This window comes from Bos mutus, chromosome 16 (genome assembly GCF_027580195.1).
Source record: "Bos mutus isolate GX-2022 chromosome 16, NWIPB_WYAK_1.1, whole genome shotgun sequence".
NCBI lineage: Eukaryota > Metazoa > Chordata > Mammalia > Artiodactyla > Bovidae > Bos > Bos mutus.
In genome coordinates, this window is record NC_091632.1 from 39,191,306 (window position 1) to 39,211,917 (window position 20,612).

Genomic DNA, 20,612 nt, shown 5'->3' on the forward strand with positions numbered 1-20,612 from the left:
CTCAGTCTGGTTCTGTGGGGGGAAGACGGTCTCTGCAGGTTTTGCAAGGAGCAGCAATTTATCCATCTATCCCGGCCAGGAGGTTTCCACGGCTGTGTCCCCTCCCACATCCTGAGTGGCCCTCTTTCCACACCACAGGCAAATCCTTTAAAACTGAAACCTGACCATGTCACTCCCCCACCCCCCACCCAACCCTCCTGTGACTTCCCATCTTGCTTAAAATAAAATCCCAATTGTGGCCTGGTTCCTACCTTGCCCCCCTGGCCGGTTACACACGGTGGGCCGCCATGCTGGCTTCCTTCATCCCCACAACTCACTGAGCTCAGAACCTGCTCCTCTGTGTTCTGGAACACCATGTGCCCTTTATCTTCCCAACAGCTGGCACTGAGCCCCAATTTAAATCCTACCTCTCCAAGGAGGCCATTACTCTTCTCTCCAAATAAACACCCCCTTACCCCGGAACTCTCAGTCCCCTTAAATTGAATCATTTCCTCCAAAGCATCTATTTATATTATGACCTGAAATTATTTCCTTTGTTCACTTCTTGATTATCACTTTTCCCTGCTAGAATATTCTCTCCAGAGGCTAGCAGTCTTGGCTGTCTGGCCCATGCTTCATCTTTGGCACTTAGAACAGTCCTAGCCACCACAGGTACTCAGTGTAGACTAAGATGATGAATGGACGAATGAAGACAGGAGGAGGGGCTTCATGCCAGAGAAGGCCATTAGGGCCAGGAAGGTCTTGGCCAGGATGCCCCCTCCTGTGGCCAACGGTTAACAAAGCTTTCTCTATTGCCTGTCCACGGCTTCTCTCCATCCCTTCCAGCATCCATGACCTTGGCTTGCTGGCCCCAGGCAGGTCAGTTTCTACCTCAAAACCTGGTGGTGTTGTCCAAGCCCCCTGCCCCTGCTGCTGCCCCCCAGGCCAACCTCTGAGCACACCTAAGTGCCAGGCCTATGCCAAATCCTGTTCACTCTTCTCAGAGACCATAAGGAGAAGATACTGTTACTATCTCAATTCAACAGACAAAGACACTGAGGTTTGGAAAGGTAAAAAAACTTGTTCTAACAGCGGATGCCCACTGGACCACCCCCTGTGAGCCTCAAGCACAGAGAAGGGTGACATGAAGACCAGCCAAGTGGTGGTTTGGGCAGCAGGGGACTTGAGGTCCACCCCCTTGAGGACAGGGCAGATCCCCAAGCCCACCAGTCTGGGGTAGCCAGACCATCAGGACTGGGCCAGGACAGGTCACCAGAGGTCACTGGAGTGACCAGGTTCTGGCCACCTTGAGTCACGCTCCTGCTTGGGTTCTCCATCCAGGGCTGGGGCTGCTCCTTGGAGGGCCAGGGCCCTGCTGTCCCAGGGCCAAGAGTGCAGGGTCAAGGAACCTGTGGAGCAGGGGAGGAAAGGAGCCCTGCACAGGGAAGGGAGGAGGCCTCGGCAGGCTTCGAGGTTCCCACCTCCTCGCTAAATAGGGAGCTGAAATAGCCCATGAGCAGGCCCAAAAGGTCCCAGCCCCTGAATCCCTGAGGAGGGGGCCCCTCCCTAGCCCAGCCCCAGCTCCAGGCTCATGAGTCAGGACTGGCTTGTTGAAACTGATACCCAGAAACCAGATGCCACGGCTGATGAATAATGGAGTCTCCAAGGCAGGAGCCCCCTGCCACTCCCGCCCTGCACCACCTCCCCAGCCCCAGAAAAGCAGAGGCCTGTGGGCTTCCCCTTCCCCACAGTGGGTTGGGGCCCCAGCCTGGTCTGCAGTGGGAGAGGGGAGGTCACAGGTCTGGGGCCAGCTCTGTGTTCTGTCCACAGGAGACTGGCCCGGAACCAGGAGTTGGGGCTCTCTGGCCAGGGGGACACCCCTGCCCAGGGGCTCCCTACCCAAGCTAAGCTCCCCTAAGAGGCTCCCAGCCCCGAGGCTCCATCTGGCACCTCAGAAATCTAGGGGTGGAGGCTGCATGTATGGGCACGTTAGCCAGGGAGGAGCCGGCTCTGCCAGGCTGCTCTCCTCTCCAAACGCCCCATCTGGCTCCTCCCTTCCCCTAGGCCTGGGCCTCACCGCTTGTTCTCAGGTTCTGGGGTCCCCCTGGAGGCAGAGCCTGCTCTAAGGACCTGCCCCGTGCTGGGCAGATGGTAAGGGTGTAGAGAACCTCTCCACAGGCCAGCTCCACGCCACCAAGTCCAGAAGCCAGTGAGCCCTCTTCCTCCCCAGGGAGCCAACCAGCTGGGACCAGTGGGTACTAGGCGGAAAAGGAGAGGCTGTGTGGTCCATGAATTTTGCCCTCTGCCCAGGTCCTGCAGAAATGTGGCCTGGAGCCCCAGACCCCAGCCTGGAAGCCTGCAACTTCTCCAGGCACCTCTTGTTTCAGAGCCACACAAAAGGCTCTTTGGGAGGGAATTGGGGAGAGGGCACAGGCCTGGGCTGCACACCTGGGCCCACCTACCCACCTCCTGCCCTTCCCTACTGTGCAAAGAGGGCACTGGCCAGTTTTCTAGAATTCTCTACCTAGGGATGGCTGCTGGGTTCAAATGTGTGTCTGGGCTCTGGCAAAGGAGCAGAAGAATAGTGAAACAAATCCTCCCAGAGCCCTCCAAGCCTGGGGAAGGAACTGGAGGAATCGGTAGGGTCCGAAGCCGCTGGGCCTCCACTTCCTCAGTCTTTCATCAGAGCGGCCCAGGGTCTCTCCTGGCCTCTGGGTCTCCAGGAGATCCATGGGTCCTCTGGCTCTCTCTCTACCCAGGCCAGACCCAGGCGGCCCGAGGTGCAGACTCTCGCGCCCCCTGCCGGCATCGAGAGGACTTTCCGCTCGGACCGTCAAGGACGCCCAGATGCGGCGAGGCAGCCGAAACGACGGAACCAAGCCCCGCCAAATCCCCTTTGGAACCCCTCGCCCCACCAGCAGCCCTCACACCAGGGCTGAGGCCCTACAGACTCCTCACGGCTATTTATCCCAGCCGACCCCACCCTAGAGTCATTGTGGGGGCGGGCGCTGGAGCCCATTCCACCCTCAAGTAAGTGGAAGCAGAGCCGGTGGCGCCCATCGACGGCCACCTGCAGGCCCAGGGCTGTGTGGGACCCTCGCCCTCCCCTACCCCCAATATCCCCCCTGCTCCCCCCGCCCCAGGCTTCTGTCTATTAATTCAGGGGGAGTCTTGGCTCCCGCCCCCCCCCCCACCTCTGAACTTCCCCGTGAGACTCACCTAGGGACATGGGTCTCCTCCCCAGTGGCTAGGGCTCGGGTCAAGACTGCCAAAGCTCCGAGGGGCCTGTAGGGCGAGGGCCACAGGAACCGCGGGGCGGGCTCGGTCCGCTCTGCGCCGGCGGGGGCGCGGGTCGTAGGGGAATTACGGTAGGCCGCGCGGGCGCTACCACCTGGGCGGGCCGGGACGTACCATCGGCGCGCCCGGTTGGGCCGGGGAGGGGCTGCGCTCCCGGGAAGCTCCGGGCGCCCCACCCCGCGGCCCAGGGGGTGGCTGGAGGGCCGGCCGGCGTTTGGGGGTAACCTAGGGTCCGGGCTGCGGACAGAGGTAAGGAGGCCGTTGTCACTGTCCCCAAGGGGGCTGCCCTTACAGACCTGCAGAAAGTTCAAAACCTGCAATCTTTGACCTGGGCTTAAAGAAAAGAGCTCGCCCTCCCGCCCCCGGCCACGGCCAGCGGCAGGACGCTGCCCCCCGGGGTCCAGAAGGAGGCACCCGCAGGCCCTGCCCGCCCCGGGAATCGCCCCAAGCCAGGCTGGCTTCCGCTGGATTCTGAACTGCGCCCTCCGCGGCGCCTGAGAAACGGGCCCGCCTAGCTCCGTGCCTCCCTCTTTTTTCCTGGCCCACGCCTAGTAGGTCCTTAAAGAGGGGCCCATCCCGCCCTTCGGTGGTTCCTGGCAGACTGAGTTCAGAATAACTCAGCGTTCAGGACTTGAGGTAGGGGTAGTGTCGGGATTCCCCGCCCCAAGCACACCTACCCCCTTCCCTAGGGAGTCTGACATGATGGGGCTGCCACCCCGCACTCCCAGCCTCCTGGTTCAGACCTACTTGCATTTTCCCAACTCTAGATCATCTCCATCAGGCCCCCTCCAGACTACAAGAGCCCCCTCCTAATGGGAGTCACCGTCCTTGACAGCGATGACCTCCCTGGGGCTGGCCCACACCAGGGCAGCTCATCTTGGCCAGGTCGCATGTGGTGGGTCCCGGCCTCTGGGGCACCCTAGACCTTCACTTTCCCCCCTCCAAATTACTTAGCCAAAGCCCCAAAGTTCCACTTGCACTGCTTCCCTGGTCCTGCCCCATTCTCCAGTCACACACTGGACTGCCCCGGATCTACAGCTGACCAGCATCTCTAAGAGCCAGCTACCTCCAGAGATCCCAGAATCTGGCCATTCTCAAGGGCGCCTGGCCTTTACCTCTCACCCCCAAAGCATTCACTGCCCAGGAGAATAAGTGACTCCTTCTTCCATTATTCACCACATCCTGCCCACTCTTTCTCCACAAGGACCTCAAACCCACCCCTTCCTCTGCCCTGTGTCCACTGGTCTTCATCTGACAAGCCTTCCCCTAGACATAGACACCACCCCTACCGACTCATCCCTGCCACCTCACAGCCCAGTGTTAAGCTGGAAGGGAAGTCTGAGGTCATCAAATCCAGACTTCACTCTCTGCTTAAATTGCCTCTAGCAATGGGGTGCTCACTACCTATGTATCAGAGAACAGCTTCAGCTGTTGGAGACTCTTACCTATACTGAACCAAAGTCCACCTCCCTGCCAGGGCCCTTGGGAGCCCTGCAGAAAAACTCACCGGGTGCTCCTTTCCTCCTGACAGTTCGTTAGAAATGGTAGGCTCTGAGGACAGACAGATCTGGTTAAGACAGACCCAGGCAAATTATTTTCCCCTCTCTTTTTCTCAGTGTCCTGTCTCTGATGGAGATGGCGTGTCTTTGCTGCACAGGGTGGGGGTGAGGACTAGATGAGGTCCCCATGGAGAAGCACTGAGGCAAGGCCTGGCACGCAGTAGGTGCTAAGAACACAGTGGCTGCTAGAACTGATACCTTTAAGGATGATGCCCTGAGGGTTCCATCTCCAGGACAAACACCCCAAGTCTTCCATCCCCTCAAATGTGATTCCCTAGGCCAATGTCAGCCCTTCTCTGTGTCCCCTTGTGACCTGAGGTGCCCTGTACAGACTTCCATCAGAATGCCCAGATCAAGGGACTCTGCCCTGTGGTTAACTTGCAGGAGGGTGGGGACACCCACCAGGTCATCACCTGGCCCTTTGGGAGGGAGGGAGCAAACACTTCCTCTGGGCCCCCAACAGGACACCTGCCCTGGGGACAGGATAGCTGTGCAGTAAACATCCATCTGGCTGGGTGGGGTTGGTCAGGTCTAGGAGGGAACCTAAGGTGGTCTCAGATCTCAGGGAAAGAAAGGAGGGCATGCTGGGAGCCTAGGGGTTTCTGTCCCCCTGCGCACACGATTCACACATGATCACAGCTAGCATCTTCTTGAACACCACAGCAACCCAGGCTCTCTGCTAAGCACTCCACAGGTAAGCCCTCTTAATTCTTGTCACAATTCTAGAAGCCTCAGCTTCCAGATGAGGAAACTGAGGCTCAGAGGTAGACTGATTTTCCCAGGGTCCTGCAGTTGGAAAGGGGTAGGCTGCGACCCTGAAGTTCCCAGGTGTGGGTTACTCCATACATCTTTTACAAATATATTCATTTATTTATTTGGCTGTGACAGGTCTTGGTTGCGACACACAGGATCTTCAATCTTCACTGCAGTACATGGGGTCTTTAGCTGTGGCAAGCAAACTCTTAGTTACGGCATGTGGGATCCAGTTCCCTGACCAAGGATGGAACTCGGGATCCCTGCATTGGGAGCGCAGAATCTTAGCCACTGGACCACCAGGAAGGCCCCCTACTCTATACAGCTTCCTCTTGGGGAAGTGTAGGGACACCACCTCCCTCTGTGGTCCCCAAGACAGGTAGTTCAGACACCTCACCTGGACCTCAGGATGCTCCCTGTTCAGTTTTGCCTACCTTTCCCCATCCCCTGAGCCCTGTTCACTTTATCCATTCCCAATATCCGTCCCCATTCCCACTCAGCTTTCTTCCATCTTAATAAGCCCTCGTTTCTCTGGACACCTGCAGCCACCTCCAGGAAGCCCATCCTGGTTATCTCCATTCCCTCAGAGTGAACTCCAGAACAGGAGGGAGGCGTGGAGTGGCTGATGCATTTCAAGAGCCCAGCACCCAGGAGAGGCTCAAATAAAACCTCAGGGGTGGAGACGTCCGTGGCAGTCCAGTGGTTAAGGCTCCATGCTGCCAATGCAGGGTGAACCAGTTTAATCCCTGGTTGGGGAACTAAGATCCTGCGTGCCACACCCAAAAATAAATAAAAACAAAGATGTAACCAAACCAACCAAACAAACAAAAATCCTCAGACTTTCTGGTGGCGCATTGGCTAAGAATCCACCTGCCAATGTAGGGGACACGAGTTCAATCCCTGCTCTGGGACAAGTCCACATGTGGAGGAGCAACTAAGCCTGTGCAAATAACTACTGAGCCGGTGTGCCAGAACTACTGAAGCCCGTGAGCCCTAGAGCCTATGCTCTGCCACGAGAGAAGCCACTGCAATGAGAAGCCCATGCACCGCAACAAAGAGTAGCCCTCTGCTCTCTGCAACTAGAGAGAGCCTGTACAAAGCAATGAAGACCCAGTGCAGCCAAAGAACAAACACACACCAAAAAAACCCTTGAGGGTGGGCCCGGAAGCAGAAGGGTCCAGCCCAGTTGAAAGATGGCCCTTCCCCAGGGCAGCCTGGGGGGTGCCAGTCTGACAAACCCAAGTCCTCACTTCTCTCCTCCTCCCTGGGAGGCTGGGGTCAGCTCCAGGAGGGCAGGACCTTTGTTCCCCGGAGATCTCCAGGCCTAGAACAGGGCCTGGCATGCCAGGTGCTTCAGGCTGATTTGGTGAATGAATGAATGATGTCATCTCCTTCAAAACGCTAGTCACATCCTGCTAGCGGTTCCTAGAATGGCTGGGGAGGACAGTAAGAACGAGGCTCTCCATCTCATTCCAGGCTATGCTTGGCCAGTCATGCTGTGTGACGTGGGCTAGTTCTTCTTTCATCTCTCTGAGTCTCAGTTTCCTTATGTTTCACATAGGAATGATAATAACACTTTTCTTCTAAGGTTCTCACAAAAGTTCAGTGAAACAAGCATGAGGGCCTGACAACCTGCCTGGCACGTAAACATGTTTGGTCACTGGTGGTTCTTATTATCATCAACAATAGGATATTCTTTGCTCCTCTCTCTCACCAGCCTGGGTGTCATTCACCTCCTTTGACCCTCTGCTCCAGCCTGCTCCTACCCTTGCCAAGACCTGCCTCTTGCCCCTTGTTTTCTGCCTCTGCACTTCTGCCTGTGGCAGTTCCCCCTTCCTGGACTGCCCCTGGCTTCTGCTCTGCCTGTCCACGTTTTCGGACTTAGTGATAAAGAACTCGCCTGTCAGTGCTGGAGACATAACAGACATGGGTTTGATCCCTGGGTCAGGAAGATTCTCTGAGAGAGGAAATGGCAACCCACTCCAGTATTCTTGCCGGGAGAATCCCCATGGACTCCTGGGGACCAGGAGCCTGGCGGGCTACAGTCCATGGGGTCACAAAGAGTCAGACACGACTGAAGCAACTTAGCATGTATGCATGTCCACGTTTTCACTCCCATCAGAGGTCCCCTCCTCCAAGATGTCTTCCCTGACTAGACCTTCTGCCTCTGATCGCTCAGGCATCCTTGTGGCCCAAGTGTGTATCACCTGTCCCAAAGCGGGTGCCACCAGCGACAGAACTAGGGCTCTCCCCCTGCAGGCTGGGTGACGGTCTGCTGCTGATGCCAACGTCAGCCATGTTGAGTTGCAGGCAGCCCATGGCTGGGCTGGAGTTGAGACCTGGAGGCTGCAGAAAGCCTCAGGCACTCTGACACCAGCTCTCATCTCACAGGCCTCACCCTTGCCCCTTCCCATGGCAGCTTGTGGGCCTGCCTGAGGAGCGGCTGTCCACAGAAGAGGCTGGGTCATTGTGGCCTGCCTCCTTTGCCATCCCTCTGGGTCAGGCAGAGGCCCCAAGGCTTCACAGGCCCCTGGCAGGATGTAACTGAGGGTAACTGGGGCCAATTTGTTGCCAGGAGCCCCCATATGGGGGAGAGGCAGCCAGCCAACACCAGAGCCCTGATGCCAGGCACCATCCGTGCCAGCAGATTGCATCTGACATCACAGCCGCCCCCTTGCCGGTGACCACGGCAACTGGAAGCCTCCCCCACCTCTCCCCACCCCCAGAACAGCCCTCCATGTTCCTTCCAGCCATGGTCTTCCTGTACAGAATGTAAGCGGCTGTGTCCGGGTGGAAGGGTATAACGGGGTGGCATCTTTAATCTCCTGCAACTGCAGAGCTGAGCTGCACAGTGGCTAGGAACAGGGCTCTGGCACCACACAGATCAGGGTTCTGGGTTCAAATCTCAGCTCTCCCTTATCCTAGAGATGCGTTTTCAGGTGAGCCGCTACCTCTCTACTGTGAATGAGAATCATGACGGGACAGGTGTCAGAAGGCCAGAGGGAGGAGATAAAGAGTCCTCGGGGCTTGGGGTGACATGGTGAGTTGCGGCAGTTACCACTGCTGTCCCTCAAATGCATGTGGGGAGGGGCCCAACCTGGGTTCCAACCCTGGCTCAGTCTCTCCTGAGCTGTGGGGCCTCGGCCAGGTCACAGGATCTCTCTGAACCTTGGTATCTTCATCTGGAAAACAGGGCAACGACCCACACCTTCCCAGCAGAGCTACCACAAACAGCACACGAGGCACAGGGCCCAGCACAGGCCAGGCAGAAGGCCCCCATCATTTTTATCTGTATCCCTCTTGTTTTGTCCACTCCTAGCTCCCAAATCCTGACACTCCAGGACCAGTGGGCCCCCTCTTCCCTTCCTCATCCCCAGGCCTGCGGTCACTGTCACAAGGTCCCATAGTGTCCCTGACCCATGCCCAGACCTGAAGAGTGGCCTGGTGGCCCAGGAAGAGTGCCCATGGGGCACTGGAACGGAACCTTGGGGGGTGTCTCTGCTTGCTGATTCTCAGCTTCCTCATCAGTGATATTAAGCAGCAGTGCCTGTCACCTCAGGCCTCTAAGGACCGTAGGGCAAGAAAGGGCTTTGAGGCACCCCTGCTCTTGCTGCCCTCATAGAAGTCCCCCCCAACTCTGCTCTTTCTGAACCAAGGTCAGCCCCTCTGCCTCCTAAACCAGCCATCCTGCAGCTCTGCCCACCCCTGAACTCAGGCCACACTGTGGCCAGGCCAGCGCACCCTTGCCAGGGCCCCATGGATTCCCGGGCCTGGATAGAGGGGGTGGTTAGCACCCTGCCCCCTCTGCCCCAGCAGTCCCCAGGCCCGCCAGCCTCCCTACCTTAGCAGCCCGGCCCTTGTCCATGCAGTCAGGGTTCTGACAACGCAGTCCCTTCTCTTCTTCCAGGCTCCGGTCTTCTGCAAAGGAGAGGAAAGGAGGGTTACTAGTTGGGCGGGGCCCAGGGAGGGTGCGCCCCAGGCAGGAGGACCCTGGCTCCCCGGGGCCCAGGAGCCTCCTGACCAGAGGACGGGGTGGGGCGGTCTCCTCAATGCACCCTTCAAAGGAGGGCAGTGTCCCTTTCTCTTTTAAATGCCAACTTATCTGCACAGGAATCTGTGCAGAGCCCTTTTCTTGTTGCAGCTCCCTAGGGAAATTATCCAGATTCCAAGGGGAGAAAACATCTTTGGAAATGAACTGCTCCCTCTCTCTGTCCCACTGGTGGGGGGTGGGGAGGGGAAGGGGGGTGGCTCAGTGACCTTGGGGCCCCAGGGTTCCTGGGGGATTCCTATAAGACAGTGAGGGAAAGGGGGACTCCAGGGGTCCAAGATCCCTTCCTACTCCTGCCCTGCACATCGCAGCCTCTATGGATGGTCTCCCCCGCAAGAACCTAGGGTGGTCCCTTCACCCGCTGTCCATCTTTGACCCAGAACCTGGCCCCCTCCAAGCTGCCCCTCTTCCTGGGGTGCAGCAGCAGAGGGGACAGGGAAGTGGGGCAAAGAGGCTGCCCACCCCGGCCAGCTTGCAGGGCCAGGGGAAGGGGTGAAGAAGAGCGCCCCGACATGGGGACAGAGTTTGGACCCCCACAGCCCTGATTCTGAGACCGGCGTCTACCTCCCATCTCAAGCAGGCCTTCCCCAGAGGAGGGAGAGGGCTGAGCCCCCGCCTGCTGAGGGGAAGGAGCCGGTCCTGCCCTGCCCTTGATCTCCCCCCTACCCCCACCAACTCCCCGGCCGGCCCGCGATGCCCCTCGCCAACGCCCCTCCCCGAGCCGGCGCGGAGGCGGCCAGGCCAGTCGGCCTGCATGGCGGGGCCGGGCCGGGCCGGGGGCCCCGCACTCACCCATAGAGGAGGCGTGGGGCGGCCGGGAACGCGGGAGGGGCTGGGGGCGCTGCGGGTCGGCGCGGGGGGCGACCGCGATGGAGGCGGAGGGGCGGGCGCCGGCCGGGTGCCTGGGCAGAGGCCGGAGCGCTGCGCCCGAGGGACCCTCGGCGGTGAGAGGCGGGGCGGGGCAGGTGGGCGGTGGGAGGAGTGGAGTGGGGCCCCGCCTATGGGGTGGGACTCTGGGCCCCGCCCCCCGCGCCCCTCCTCCCGGCGCCCCGCTGGGCAGAGCCTGCACCCTGCAGCGCGGGGCATCAGCAGGGAGGACGCGGCGCACCCTCCCCCTCTCTCTGAAAAGTCGTGGGTGTGACTAAACGCCATCCCTCCGCACCCCGCCCCCCACTTGCTCAAGCCTCCCAGCCACCTCAAAAGAAAACACCTCTGTTTTTGGTGTGATTGGGAGACATTTTCTCAATCTCCTGGAAAGTGGGAATGAAGGCATTTTAGACAGCTCTGCTATTTCTCCTCGTCCGAAAGGTACCATCTCAGTGGAAATGATGCCTTCTTGTAGATAGGCACGCAGGTCAGGACAGCTCCCGGTTTCCTTTGCCACCCACCCCCAGCAGAGGCCTCTCTTCTCATTTAGAGATGCTATCAGGGATGGGGGTAAGGGTTCCATAAGTGGAGGGGACCTGGAGACTAATGTTTTATTACTATGATCTTGGTGCTGTTTAGCATTTTTAAAACTTTATGAAAGTGTAAAATAAATAGGTATAGAAAAGTGCAGCTCTCATGAGTACACAGCTTAGTAAAATTTTCACAAAAACGTATTCGTGCAAAATAACTAGCACCCAGGTTAAGAAGTAGAGCATCACCAGCCTCGATGTGGAGGTCTCCCTCATGGGGGCTGTCAGCTTCTCCCCTCTGAGGGGATGGTCCTGAACTCTCTTTTGATTAGTTTTGCCTGATCAGTTTTGCCTGATCTTGTAGTTTATGTAAATAGCATCATGAGATACTTGGACAGCATCTTAATGGTTACAAAACACTTTTAACTACAGAAATGGAGCCCTGGGGAGGTGGCAAAGACTCTCCCAAGGGACTCAGTGTGCTTCTAAGCCTGCCCAGACCCCATCGCACCTGGAGGTGGGTGCTGGGGGGCCCTGGGTAGATGAGCCCCAGGTATGGAAGTTTCCCCTGGGGCCCGGGTCTCTCTCCCAAAGGCTACCCTGGTCCCTTCCCCAACCAGAGTAGGGTACCTGCCCCCTTTCATGGACTGGCCCTTAGGGACTCACGGGTGACCAGGACCCTGTCCCTTCCCTCGAAGACTCTTGGTGGAGGGAACAGTGATGGGTCCCAGGTCTCCTGGGTTCTCTGGATTCACTCAGCAAACACACAGTAAGTCCTTGGAGGGCCTACCTTGTGTCTAGGCCTGAGCTGGGCCCTGGGAACTCATTGGTGACCCTGACAAGCCTTGAGGAGCTCATGTGGGGCCCAGTGGGCAGCAAGGCCCTTTGGAAAGCAGCACAGGGGGCTCTCGAGAGGAGGAGGCTGTGTGCAAGAACAGCTGCACAAGGGTCTCCATTAGTGTCCTGAAGCTTCCAGGGTGAGAGGGAAGCGACGGCACAGTCCCCCAGTCTGCTTTTGGTGAGTGTGAGCCTGGGGTTCTGAGAAGGGACCCCGCTAACTCTCAGAATTCTCAGGCCAGCCCCGCCTCACTCGGTTCACAGAATCACACAGTTCTGATATCCCTCTCGGAATCTCTGCTTCCTCAGCTGTCTGAAGGGTCAAGGACACCTGTCCTGACTCTAGCTTGGGGGCAAAGGTAGCTGAGGTGGGAGACAGCCCTAGGAGGACCCTGATGGCCCTGCCCCAGCCTGCCTGCCAGGACGCAGCTGGCTTGAGGGTGGGGTGGAAAGCATGGCCCTTCTCTACCACCCAGCAGCATCCCCTTTGTCACCTGGGCTTCCAGAGACCTGGAGACCTCAGCCAGCTCTGGGGGAGTTTCCCATGCACCCTCCTCAGTCTGGGGAACTCAGCCAGATGAGATCTGCTTGTGTATCTGAGTCCCTGGGTTGTCACAGCTCAGGGCTGGGGTTGGGTTCTAACATCCTTTGCCCCAAGACTTCTGGATTCTGGCCCTAAGCTCTGCAGGCTCTGGGCTACTTCCTCCCCCACAGGGACCTGGAGCTGCCTTGCCAGCTCTCTGGGTCCTGCCATGACGGCTCCAGGCACTATAGGGCCAGATTGCTCTCAACTGCCATGTGGGGCTTGTGGTTCTAGAGTTCTTTGTCCCGGTTCTTCCAGACACTGGGGTTCTACCTGGCTGACTTCTCTGGCCTACAATACCCGCCATCTGTTTTAAGCCCCCTCAAGGTACTCAATCTGCTTTCTAGACCCCCCCACCCCGCCGTGAACTGCTTGGTCCCAACCTTCTGGAATCTAATTTCCCTGAGCTTTGCATTAAAGCTACAACCTCCTAGGGTCCATGCATGCTTCTCTCCCCAGAAACTCCAACCACAGGAAAACCGCTGAGGACCCTGATAGCTCTCAAGGCCCAGATAGGGGCCCCTGGGAGCTGGGGAGGAATCAGGCACTGGGACAGGCTGTCCCCCACCTCCAGGACTGCCATGGGCTCCCCCTCAAGCACATTGCCTCAGTTACAACCCTGCAGAAAGAGAGCCCAGTAAGGGGGAGATGTTGTCCCACGTGGCACTTATCCTGGACATAGTTGACTGGGACAGAGAAGCCACCTGGTCCACCCTGTTCAATTCAATCTGTTCTCTTGAGAATTTGAATTGAGACGGGCAACTGCTAGTGGGCCTGGAGCTCTGAGATCATGGAGAGTCTGAGTGGGCAGACAGCCCCATAGTCAATGGGGAGTAAGACCAAGGGGACCCATAGGAGCAGCTAGTCAGTGGAGACAGCCCTGGAGGTGAGAGGCAGGGAGAAAGTGGTTCTGTGACCGTGGGGCAGCTCCTGGGGGCTGCCTCCACCTCCTGCTCTCGATCCCCTCAGGGTCCCCAGCTGGGAATACCACTCTGACTTGAGTCAGCCTGTGCAGGTGTCTGGCTGCGGGCCCTTAGCCATCTCCAGGCAGACCTGGAACTTAGAACTTGCCACCCATCCCAAGATGCCAGAATCTGTCTTTCTCAGTCTGAAACAGCCCAGCTGCCTTCTGGCCTCCATGGGCTCTGTGGCTCCCCAGCCTCCTCGGGAAAGTCAGGGCCCCTCGGCCAGGCAGACCAACCCACACGCCAGCATCCCCCACCCTCTATCTTAGTCACACGATGCCGTTCTCCCTTCTCCTCCAGCACGGGCTCCACCACAACTGGCCGACAAGGCGCCTGGGCAGAAGCCGGCCGGCAGACATGTTTTGTTTGGCTGAGCACAGTGCTTCAAAAGAATTTGACTTGGTTGCCAACTTTAAAAAGTCAGATTTCACATAAAAATCCAGATTTCTGGCTTCCATGGACAAACCAGAGGAGCCTGGCAGCTCCGGACCCATATTCCTGACGGCTCCAGTGCCCCGGTCGTGTCTGCCTGAGACGGGCACACACCCTTCCACCCTCCACAGTCCCCACCACTCCCTATCGCCTCACCTCAACCCCCTCCCTCTGTTACTCACTGGGGTTCCTGGGACGGAAATGAGCTTCTGACCCTGGCCCAGCCCTTCCTGGCTCTGTTCCTCTGCCCCTGCCATATCCTTCTCATCGCCGTCTGCTGTCTACTGACACCCTGCCCACTCTCGAAGGCCCAAGTCGAATACAGAGAACATCGGAAGGCCTCTGGATCTCAGAACATCCAAATTCCAAATGAATCACTCCCTCTTCAATCCCATTGTCCTGGGATGGGCCTTTGAATTGACTTTGGACCTGTCTTCCCCACTGGACCACTCCAGAAACACCTGCCGATAGCAATAGTTCTAACCTTCCGGGCACCCACAGGGCACTGTGTGCTTATCCCACACGGTCTTATTTCAGAGTCAAACCCTCTGCAGCATGGTCTAACTCTAAAAATCAGCCACTGGCCATTGCAGCTACTAAGCATGTGCAAAGGGGCTCGTCCACACAGATGTGCTGTGCATGTGAAATACACCGCAGAAACTGAAGCCTTAGTGCAAAAAAAAAGAATGTAAAATCTCATTGATGATTTTTTTATACTGATTATATGTTGAAATGGTAATGTTTTTGGAATTTATTAGGTTAAATAAAATGTATTATTAGAATTCATTTCACTTGCTTGTTTTTGTTTTGCCTTTTTATTTATATGTTTTATTTTATTTGTTTTTAGCTGTGCTGCACTGCTTGTGGGAACCCCAGCCCTCGGCAGTGAAAGTGTGGAGTCCTAACCGCTGGACCGCCAGGGAATTCCCTGTTTTATTTTTTTTAATATGACTAGAAAAAAAAATGTAAATGAAAGCAACTTCCCTGGTGGTTCGGTGGTTAAGAATCTGCCTGCCAATTCAGGAAATGGGTTCAATCCCTGGTCCAGGAAGATCTCACATGCCACGGGGCAGCTAAGCCCGTGCGCCATAACTACTGGCCCAGTGCTCTGCAGCTAGAGAAGCTAGCACACTGAAGCGAAGTGCACATGTGGCCCAAAAAGAGTAAATAAGGAAAGTTCTAGGGGCTAGCACTTTTCCAAACAGTTGAGAGAGGGAGGTTTGATGGTCATGCCCATTTTACAGGTGAGGAAACTGAAGCTCAGAGGGTTAGGCAACTTGCCCAAGGTCATGCAGCTTGTGAGATATGAGTCTGGGACTTGAGCCTAGAACCATAAGACTCCAAGTTTGTACTCCTAACTATTAGGCCACACAACCCCTATGGTGCCCCCATGGTTCCTGGCACACATATGTGCTTAGCACATGTGAAATGATCTCTTCATTGTCACATGAGTGCTCCCTTTCCCTGGGCTTTCCCTTTCCCTTTCTCTGGGCTGAGACAAGTATACAAGAAACCACCCTTGTCATTCCTCAGAGGAGCCCCTTACCTGTAAGTCTCCCTTGACACCATGAACTCTTCTGTCTCAAGGAGACAGAGCTTTCTTACCCACTAGCTCCCAATCCCAAGCCTGGCCATGCAAAGGCTGCCCCTCCCAGGAAGCAGCTGTGGCCTTGAATGCCCCCTCCCACGCAAACCCAACCCTCCTGGGAGCCTGTCTCTGGTTGGGCAGCTGCTGCGGGCTCAGCTAGAACTGAACCCCATCATCAGGGCAGCTTGCAGAAGGGCAAGATTTGACCCAAAGCTGCCCAAGAGCCAGAGGGGTGTGTCCTGAGCAAATGCGTGCTGATCTCAGGAACCACCCGCCTCTCCCAACTGAAGATACTGATCAGAGCATCATAGCGGCCTGGGAAAGAAATGTCCCCCTTCTAAAGCCCCATGTAGCATCGTGGGGTAGGGCAGTCAAGTAGGGAACAGCTGGAGGAAGGAACCTGGACCATGGCCTCTGATTCTGTTCCTCACTATAGCCCAGAACAAACAGTGGCATCGCCTCCTGAAAATAGAGACCCCCATTCTCTGCCCTGCCCACCTGCATGCCTGGACTCAGTAAGAAGACATGAGAGGACACACCAGAATTCCTTTCTGGGGCCACAGAAACTGTCCACACAGTTCCTGCACACCAGCCTGGGGCTGGCCAGCCACTTCCTATGGCCGAGGCTGCTGTGGGCACTTGCACATTTGTCCACCACCGCAGACTTCCTCCCCAAGGTCCTTGGAGGAACTGAGAGTGGCCGAGGGAGGAACAGGAGCAGGACTGCAGAAACTGGTGTGAGATTCCAGTTCAGGACAGTCACGCTCCGCACATAAGCTCCCTACCCCCACCCCCATTGCGGGGCTGAGCCAGAGCTGAGGCCCACCGCCCACCCCTGATGGGCCCAGGCCAGGCGCTGGCTGGATGCAGAGGACAGAGCCCACACAGACAGCTGTGTGCCCGGCTCTCCCACTCGCCTGCCTCAGCTCACCCGTGAGGCCTGCTCACACGCTGTGACCCACCCACCATGTGCTGGGGCCACAAGGCAGGGGGTTGTGACAGTGAACAGGGCCTGGTCCTGCAGCTCCAAGGCAGAGGACGGGAGTTGTGGCATTGTGGATCTGGACACCACCACTCAGCACGCCGCTGAGCGCTGACTACCCTTTCAGAGCAAAGGGGACTGCAGGAATCATCCCTGCCTCAAAGAGGGGGCATGGAGATGCTGGGAGCCAAGGGAAGCCTTGGCAGAGGACATGTCCCCTCTAAATGCTAGTCGTGGGACCGGGAGACGGCCCTGGGGCTGGGGGAAGGGGAGGAGGTTCACAGAAGTTGCTCCAGAGCCCTGGGGAGGGGTGAGGGCCCAACAGCAGCAAAGCTTGGTTGGCACTCCGCAGTGACTGGACCCAGAGACCCAGTAAGAAGCAGGGGATCTGGCCCCTGCTGGGCCTCCCCGGCTGGTGTCTGGGACTGGCTGTGTGGTCTCTAGCCAGACCTTGGCCACCTTGCCTGCCTCTGTGGATAGGAACCTGCCAGTTGAAGCAGGACAAGGGGACAGGACTCAGACTGCACCCCGTGCCACTGCCCTCAACCCACACTCTGGTTCCAGAACGGTGCCCGGCTGGGCTGGAAGAGACAGGGAACGGTGCCCAGCTGGCCCGAGCATTCCCCTGCAGTTCTCCCACCTCCCCCTGCTTCCCTCCCAGCCTCCTGCATAGGTGCCTATGGTAGGCACTCTGGCCACCCCACCCCTCCCAGCAGCCACATCCCCCTATCCATTTTGGCCAATGGGACAGCTGGCCGAACAGGGCTCCTCACAGACAGGACACCTGTCATTTACGCTCACCAGGCATCCAGTCTCCCCTCTGGGAGCAGCACCACCCTGCCTGCTGAACCCGCACCCTACATGATCTCTGTCCGTGGCGGATCCCAGGCCCACCCATCACATTCTGAGCCTTCTGGCTGCAGGGATGGGTCAGAGAAGGACCACCCCAGGCTGGGGAGTTGCTCCTAGGAAAGGTTCCCGCTCCTCTGGGTCTGCAACCTGGAGAGGGGGGAAGAGCCTGGGGCCTGAGACGAAGCCAACAGAGAAAAGGACCGAGGCCTGAGACGCCATGCCCTGCTGGCTTCTGCAGGCCAGACCTGGACTCCCTTTGTCCTGGGCACTGAATTGTCCCGACAGAATCGGAGGTGCCAGCCTGAGGCTGAATGCTCTGCCAGGCTGCAGTTAAATGACCATGATAACAGCTGTACAGGACCATGCCCTTGCTTTGCGGTGGGTAGCGTTTGAAGGGCTCCATGTGTCACTCCAGGTAGTCCCCTCAGCAACCCCACGATGCCACAGGTATCATTATCCCCATCAATTTGGCACCAAACAGGCTGTTGGGCTCAGCATCCCCCACCACCTGTGCTGCCTTTATCTTTTTTTCATGTGAAATCTTTCAGTTCCCTGACCAGGGATCGAACCCACGCCCCCTGCAGTGGAAGTGTGGAGTCTTAACCACTGGACTGCCAGGAAGGTCCCACTTGCTGCCTCTTGAGGGGCTTAATCTCTCTGTGCTTCTGTTTCCTCACCTACAGTGAGGAAAATAGGAGAAATGGCACATGTCCTGGCGTCTTGAACATGAATGTTCCAGAAAGACTCGTCCCACCACCCGGCCTGGATTGTGGAGGCAGAGTCTAGCCTGAAGCTCAGCACCAGCCATTGCTGCCCCTAGCCCCAGCCGCCCTGCTTCCAGCCTAGCTGTAGGGCCCACGATGCCCGCCCTGGCCTATTGTCTCTGCCCTGAAGCCCCCCTGGATCCTCCAGCTCAGGCACCTCTCCTCCATCAGCAGTGGCTCTCAGGAGGGGCCTGGTCCCCATACTGTTGCTCAGTAAGTGACTGGCAGCAGCACATATATGGTGAGTGTGCCATAGGCTCTGGCCAGAAGGAGGCGGCCAGGTAGACCAGGTGTCCAAGCCTCATGAGCACCCTCCCGGAAAATTGGGCCTGCACCTACCCCCAAGGTCCTCGATGATGTCCAGGGTGGAGCTCCAGGAGAAGCGCTCCACAGCCCCCAGCTCCAGCTCGGCCAGGGCCCTAGGCAGGGCCTCCAGCTCGTAGGCGCCCCGCTTCTTCCAGTAGAGAAACATCCTGAGGTCTGGGCAGGCCTCCCTGCCAGGCCTGTGCCCTCAGAGGCTGGGTAATCCCAGGGCCCCAGGTCCCCAAGGCCTGGACACAGTGGGTGTAGGGACTGCAGAGTGCCTGCAGAGACCCTAGGGCTGGCCTCAGGGCCAGCGAGTGCGGCCCTCCCCGGGGAGGGGAGCATGCTGGGAGTGGCCGGGGGCCTCAGAGCTGACCAATGGCCAGGGCCCCAGCCCCACACAAAGCGCCTTTCTTCCCCTCCTACAGACATTTTACAAATTTCAACTTCCCGGCCCCCTCGGAGCCCCCACCAAAGGGATGGGCTGGCCGTCTGTGGACCGCAGAGGCCCGGAAAAGAATCCGATTGTTCCGTGATCTCTTTGCTAAGATAAGTTTTCAGAAGAGAAAAATGTGCTGCCCCAGGAGCAATTCCAGCCCCCCACCCCTGACCTCTGACCCCAGCCCCCAGCCCCAGCTGGACCCCACAGGATTTCTTAATGAGGAGTGGAAGCACCCATGGGGTGCTATGGAATGAGCCCAAAGTTGTTTTCAGCAGCCTGACTGGGCCCCCTCCCCAGGAAGCACAAGGCGTTTCCCAGCTTCCCTGAGCAAAGACTGGGGGAGGCCTTCAAGGGTCAGAAGGCACGAGCTGTGGGCCAGGCCGAGGCCCAGAATCAGCCCTTCCGGCTCTCACCAAGGGCCCTTCCCTCGCTGGGCTGGCCAAGCTTCTCCAGCCTGCCCACCTGCCCCTGCCTGCCTTCTCAGACCGTGTCACCTACACTGATGGTAGCGCCATGCATGGAGCCTGGGCAGGCTGAATGGGTGCTTCAGGTATCACCACGGGGCTTCACAGCCCTCTGTCCAGTGGGCACAAGTTGTGGGGGGCAGGGAGGATGGAAGGGCTGGGGTGGAGGAGCTGGGTGGGGCAGAGCACAGATGAGGAAACTGGGACTCAGCTAGCAAGGAGCGGAACTTGAATTTGAACCTAGGACTATCTGGCTTCAAAGTCAACTCAAGGGGGACTTCCCTGGTGGCCCAGTGGCTAAGACTCCCCGCTCCCAATGCAGGAGCCCAGGTTCATTCCTGGTCAGGGAACTACATCCCACAGGCGGCAACTAAAAGTTCACATGCTGCAGCTAGGACCTGGTGCAGCCAAGTAAATATTTTATAAAAGCCAACTTGGGGGCCCAGACAGCCACCTGGGGGAGAAGCTCAGTGGTCAGAGAGCAAAGGAGTGGCACCATGGGGATCCAGGCTGGATGAGGAAAGAGCGCCGTGCTCAGCTGCCCAGCCAGCCTCCTCCACGTTGCTGAGCCCACTCTGTGTGACCCTGCCGTGGCTCCCCAACTTTCCAGGGTGCCAAAGAAGCTAGCCTGAGTGGGGGCAGAGATGTCTGCCCCTTGCCCAACCAGATACCTGGCAACGGAGAGGCACAAGGCCTAGGCATGGGGAGTTGACAGCAAAAGGCTCTACTTTCTGGGTGGTGGGGGGGTCACCTCAGGGCTGTGGCGGGTGGGAGGGTGGTGGGGTAGCCGTCCAGGAAGCCTGCATACCCCCAGCTGAGGGATAAGGTGCCAAGAGGCAGCTCAAGTAATTCAAACCATATGCCTGCCTGCCTGCCTGCCTGCCCACCCGCCTCCTCCTCCGGCCCAGGGCCAGGGCCAGACAAATGCAGCCGGGCCCTTTGGTCTGTAATCACTGGCTCCCACGAAGCCTGGGCCCACACGAGGTGGGGGGCACCCTGGCTCGTGTTTACAGGCAAGTGGCCAGCATGGGGGTGCCAGACCGAGCTCGGGGGAGTCAGATGATTCTTTCCTGGCAGCTGTGGCTGATCTCAGGGCCCACCCGGCAGAGGCCAGGGTTGCAGAGTGCAGAGTGGTCCCTGAGCTGTCACCCAGTCTAGACCTCCCTGCATCTAGGCCCAGAGGTGCTACTACACTTGGCTGTGTTTTCAAAACAGTGAGCTCCAAGGACATCACACCCAGGGGACTGGGGGAGATGTCTTCTGATCCTCAGCTTTGGGGTGAATCCAAGGAGCCCCCCATACATGCACCCACCTGTGGAGGCCTAGCTTGGGGGCTGCTGGTGCTCAGGCCCTGGGGCTGCAGAGAT

General features: G+C 58.0%; 1 protein-coding gene across 5 annotated transcripts in view; it reads right to left on the minus strand.

Annotated features, from left to right (window-relative positions):
* Positions 1 to 18,428, minus strand: part of PLEKHG5 (pleckstrin homology and RhoGEF domain containing G5) — a 39,336-nt gene extending 20,908 nt beyond the window's left edge. The window contains exons 1-2 of one of the 5 annotated variants that reach the window (XM_070385131.1): positions 18,376 to 18,395; positions 9,430 to 9,506 (exon numbers count right to left, since the gene is read on the minus strand). In XM_070385131.1, the coding sequence (XP_070241232.1) occupies positions 9,430 to 9,453 (24 nt within the window). In that variant the 5' untranslated portion in view covers positions 9,454 to 9,506; positions 18,376 to 18,395. Of the gene's footprint in view, positions 1 to 251; positions 321 to 3,198; positions 3,698 to 9,429; positions 9,507 to 10,428; positions 10,566 to 18,375 lie in introns of those variants that run through there. The other 4 variants (XM_070385135.1, XM_070385132.1, XM_070385136.1 and 1 more) reach the window with 4 other exon arrangements.
* Positions 18,429 to 20,612: the final 2,184 nt, after the last annotated feature.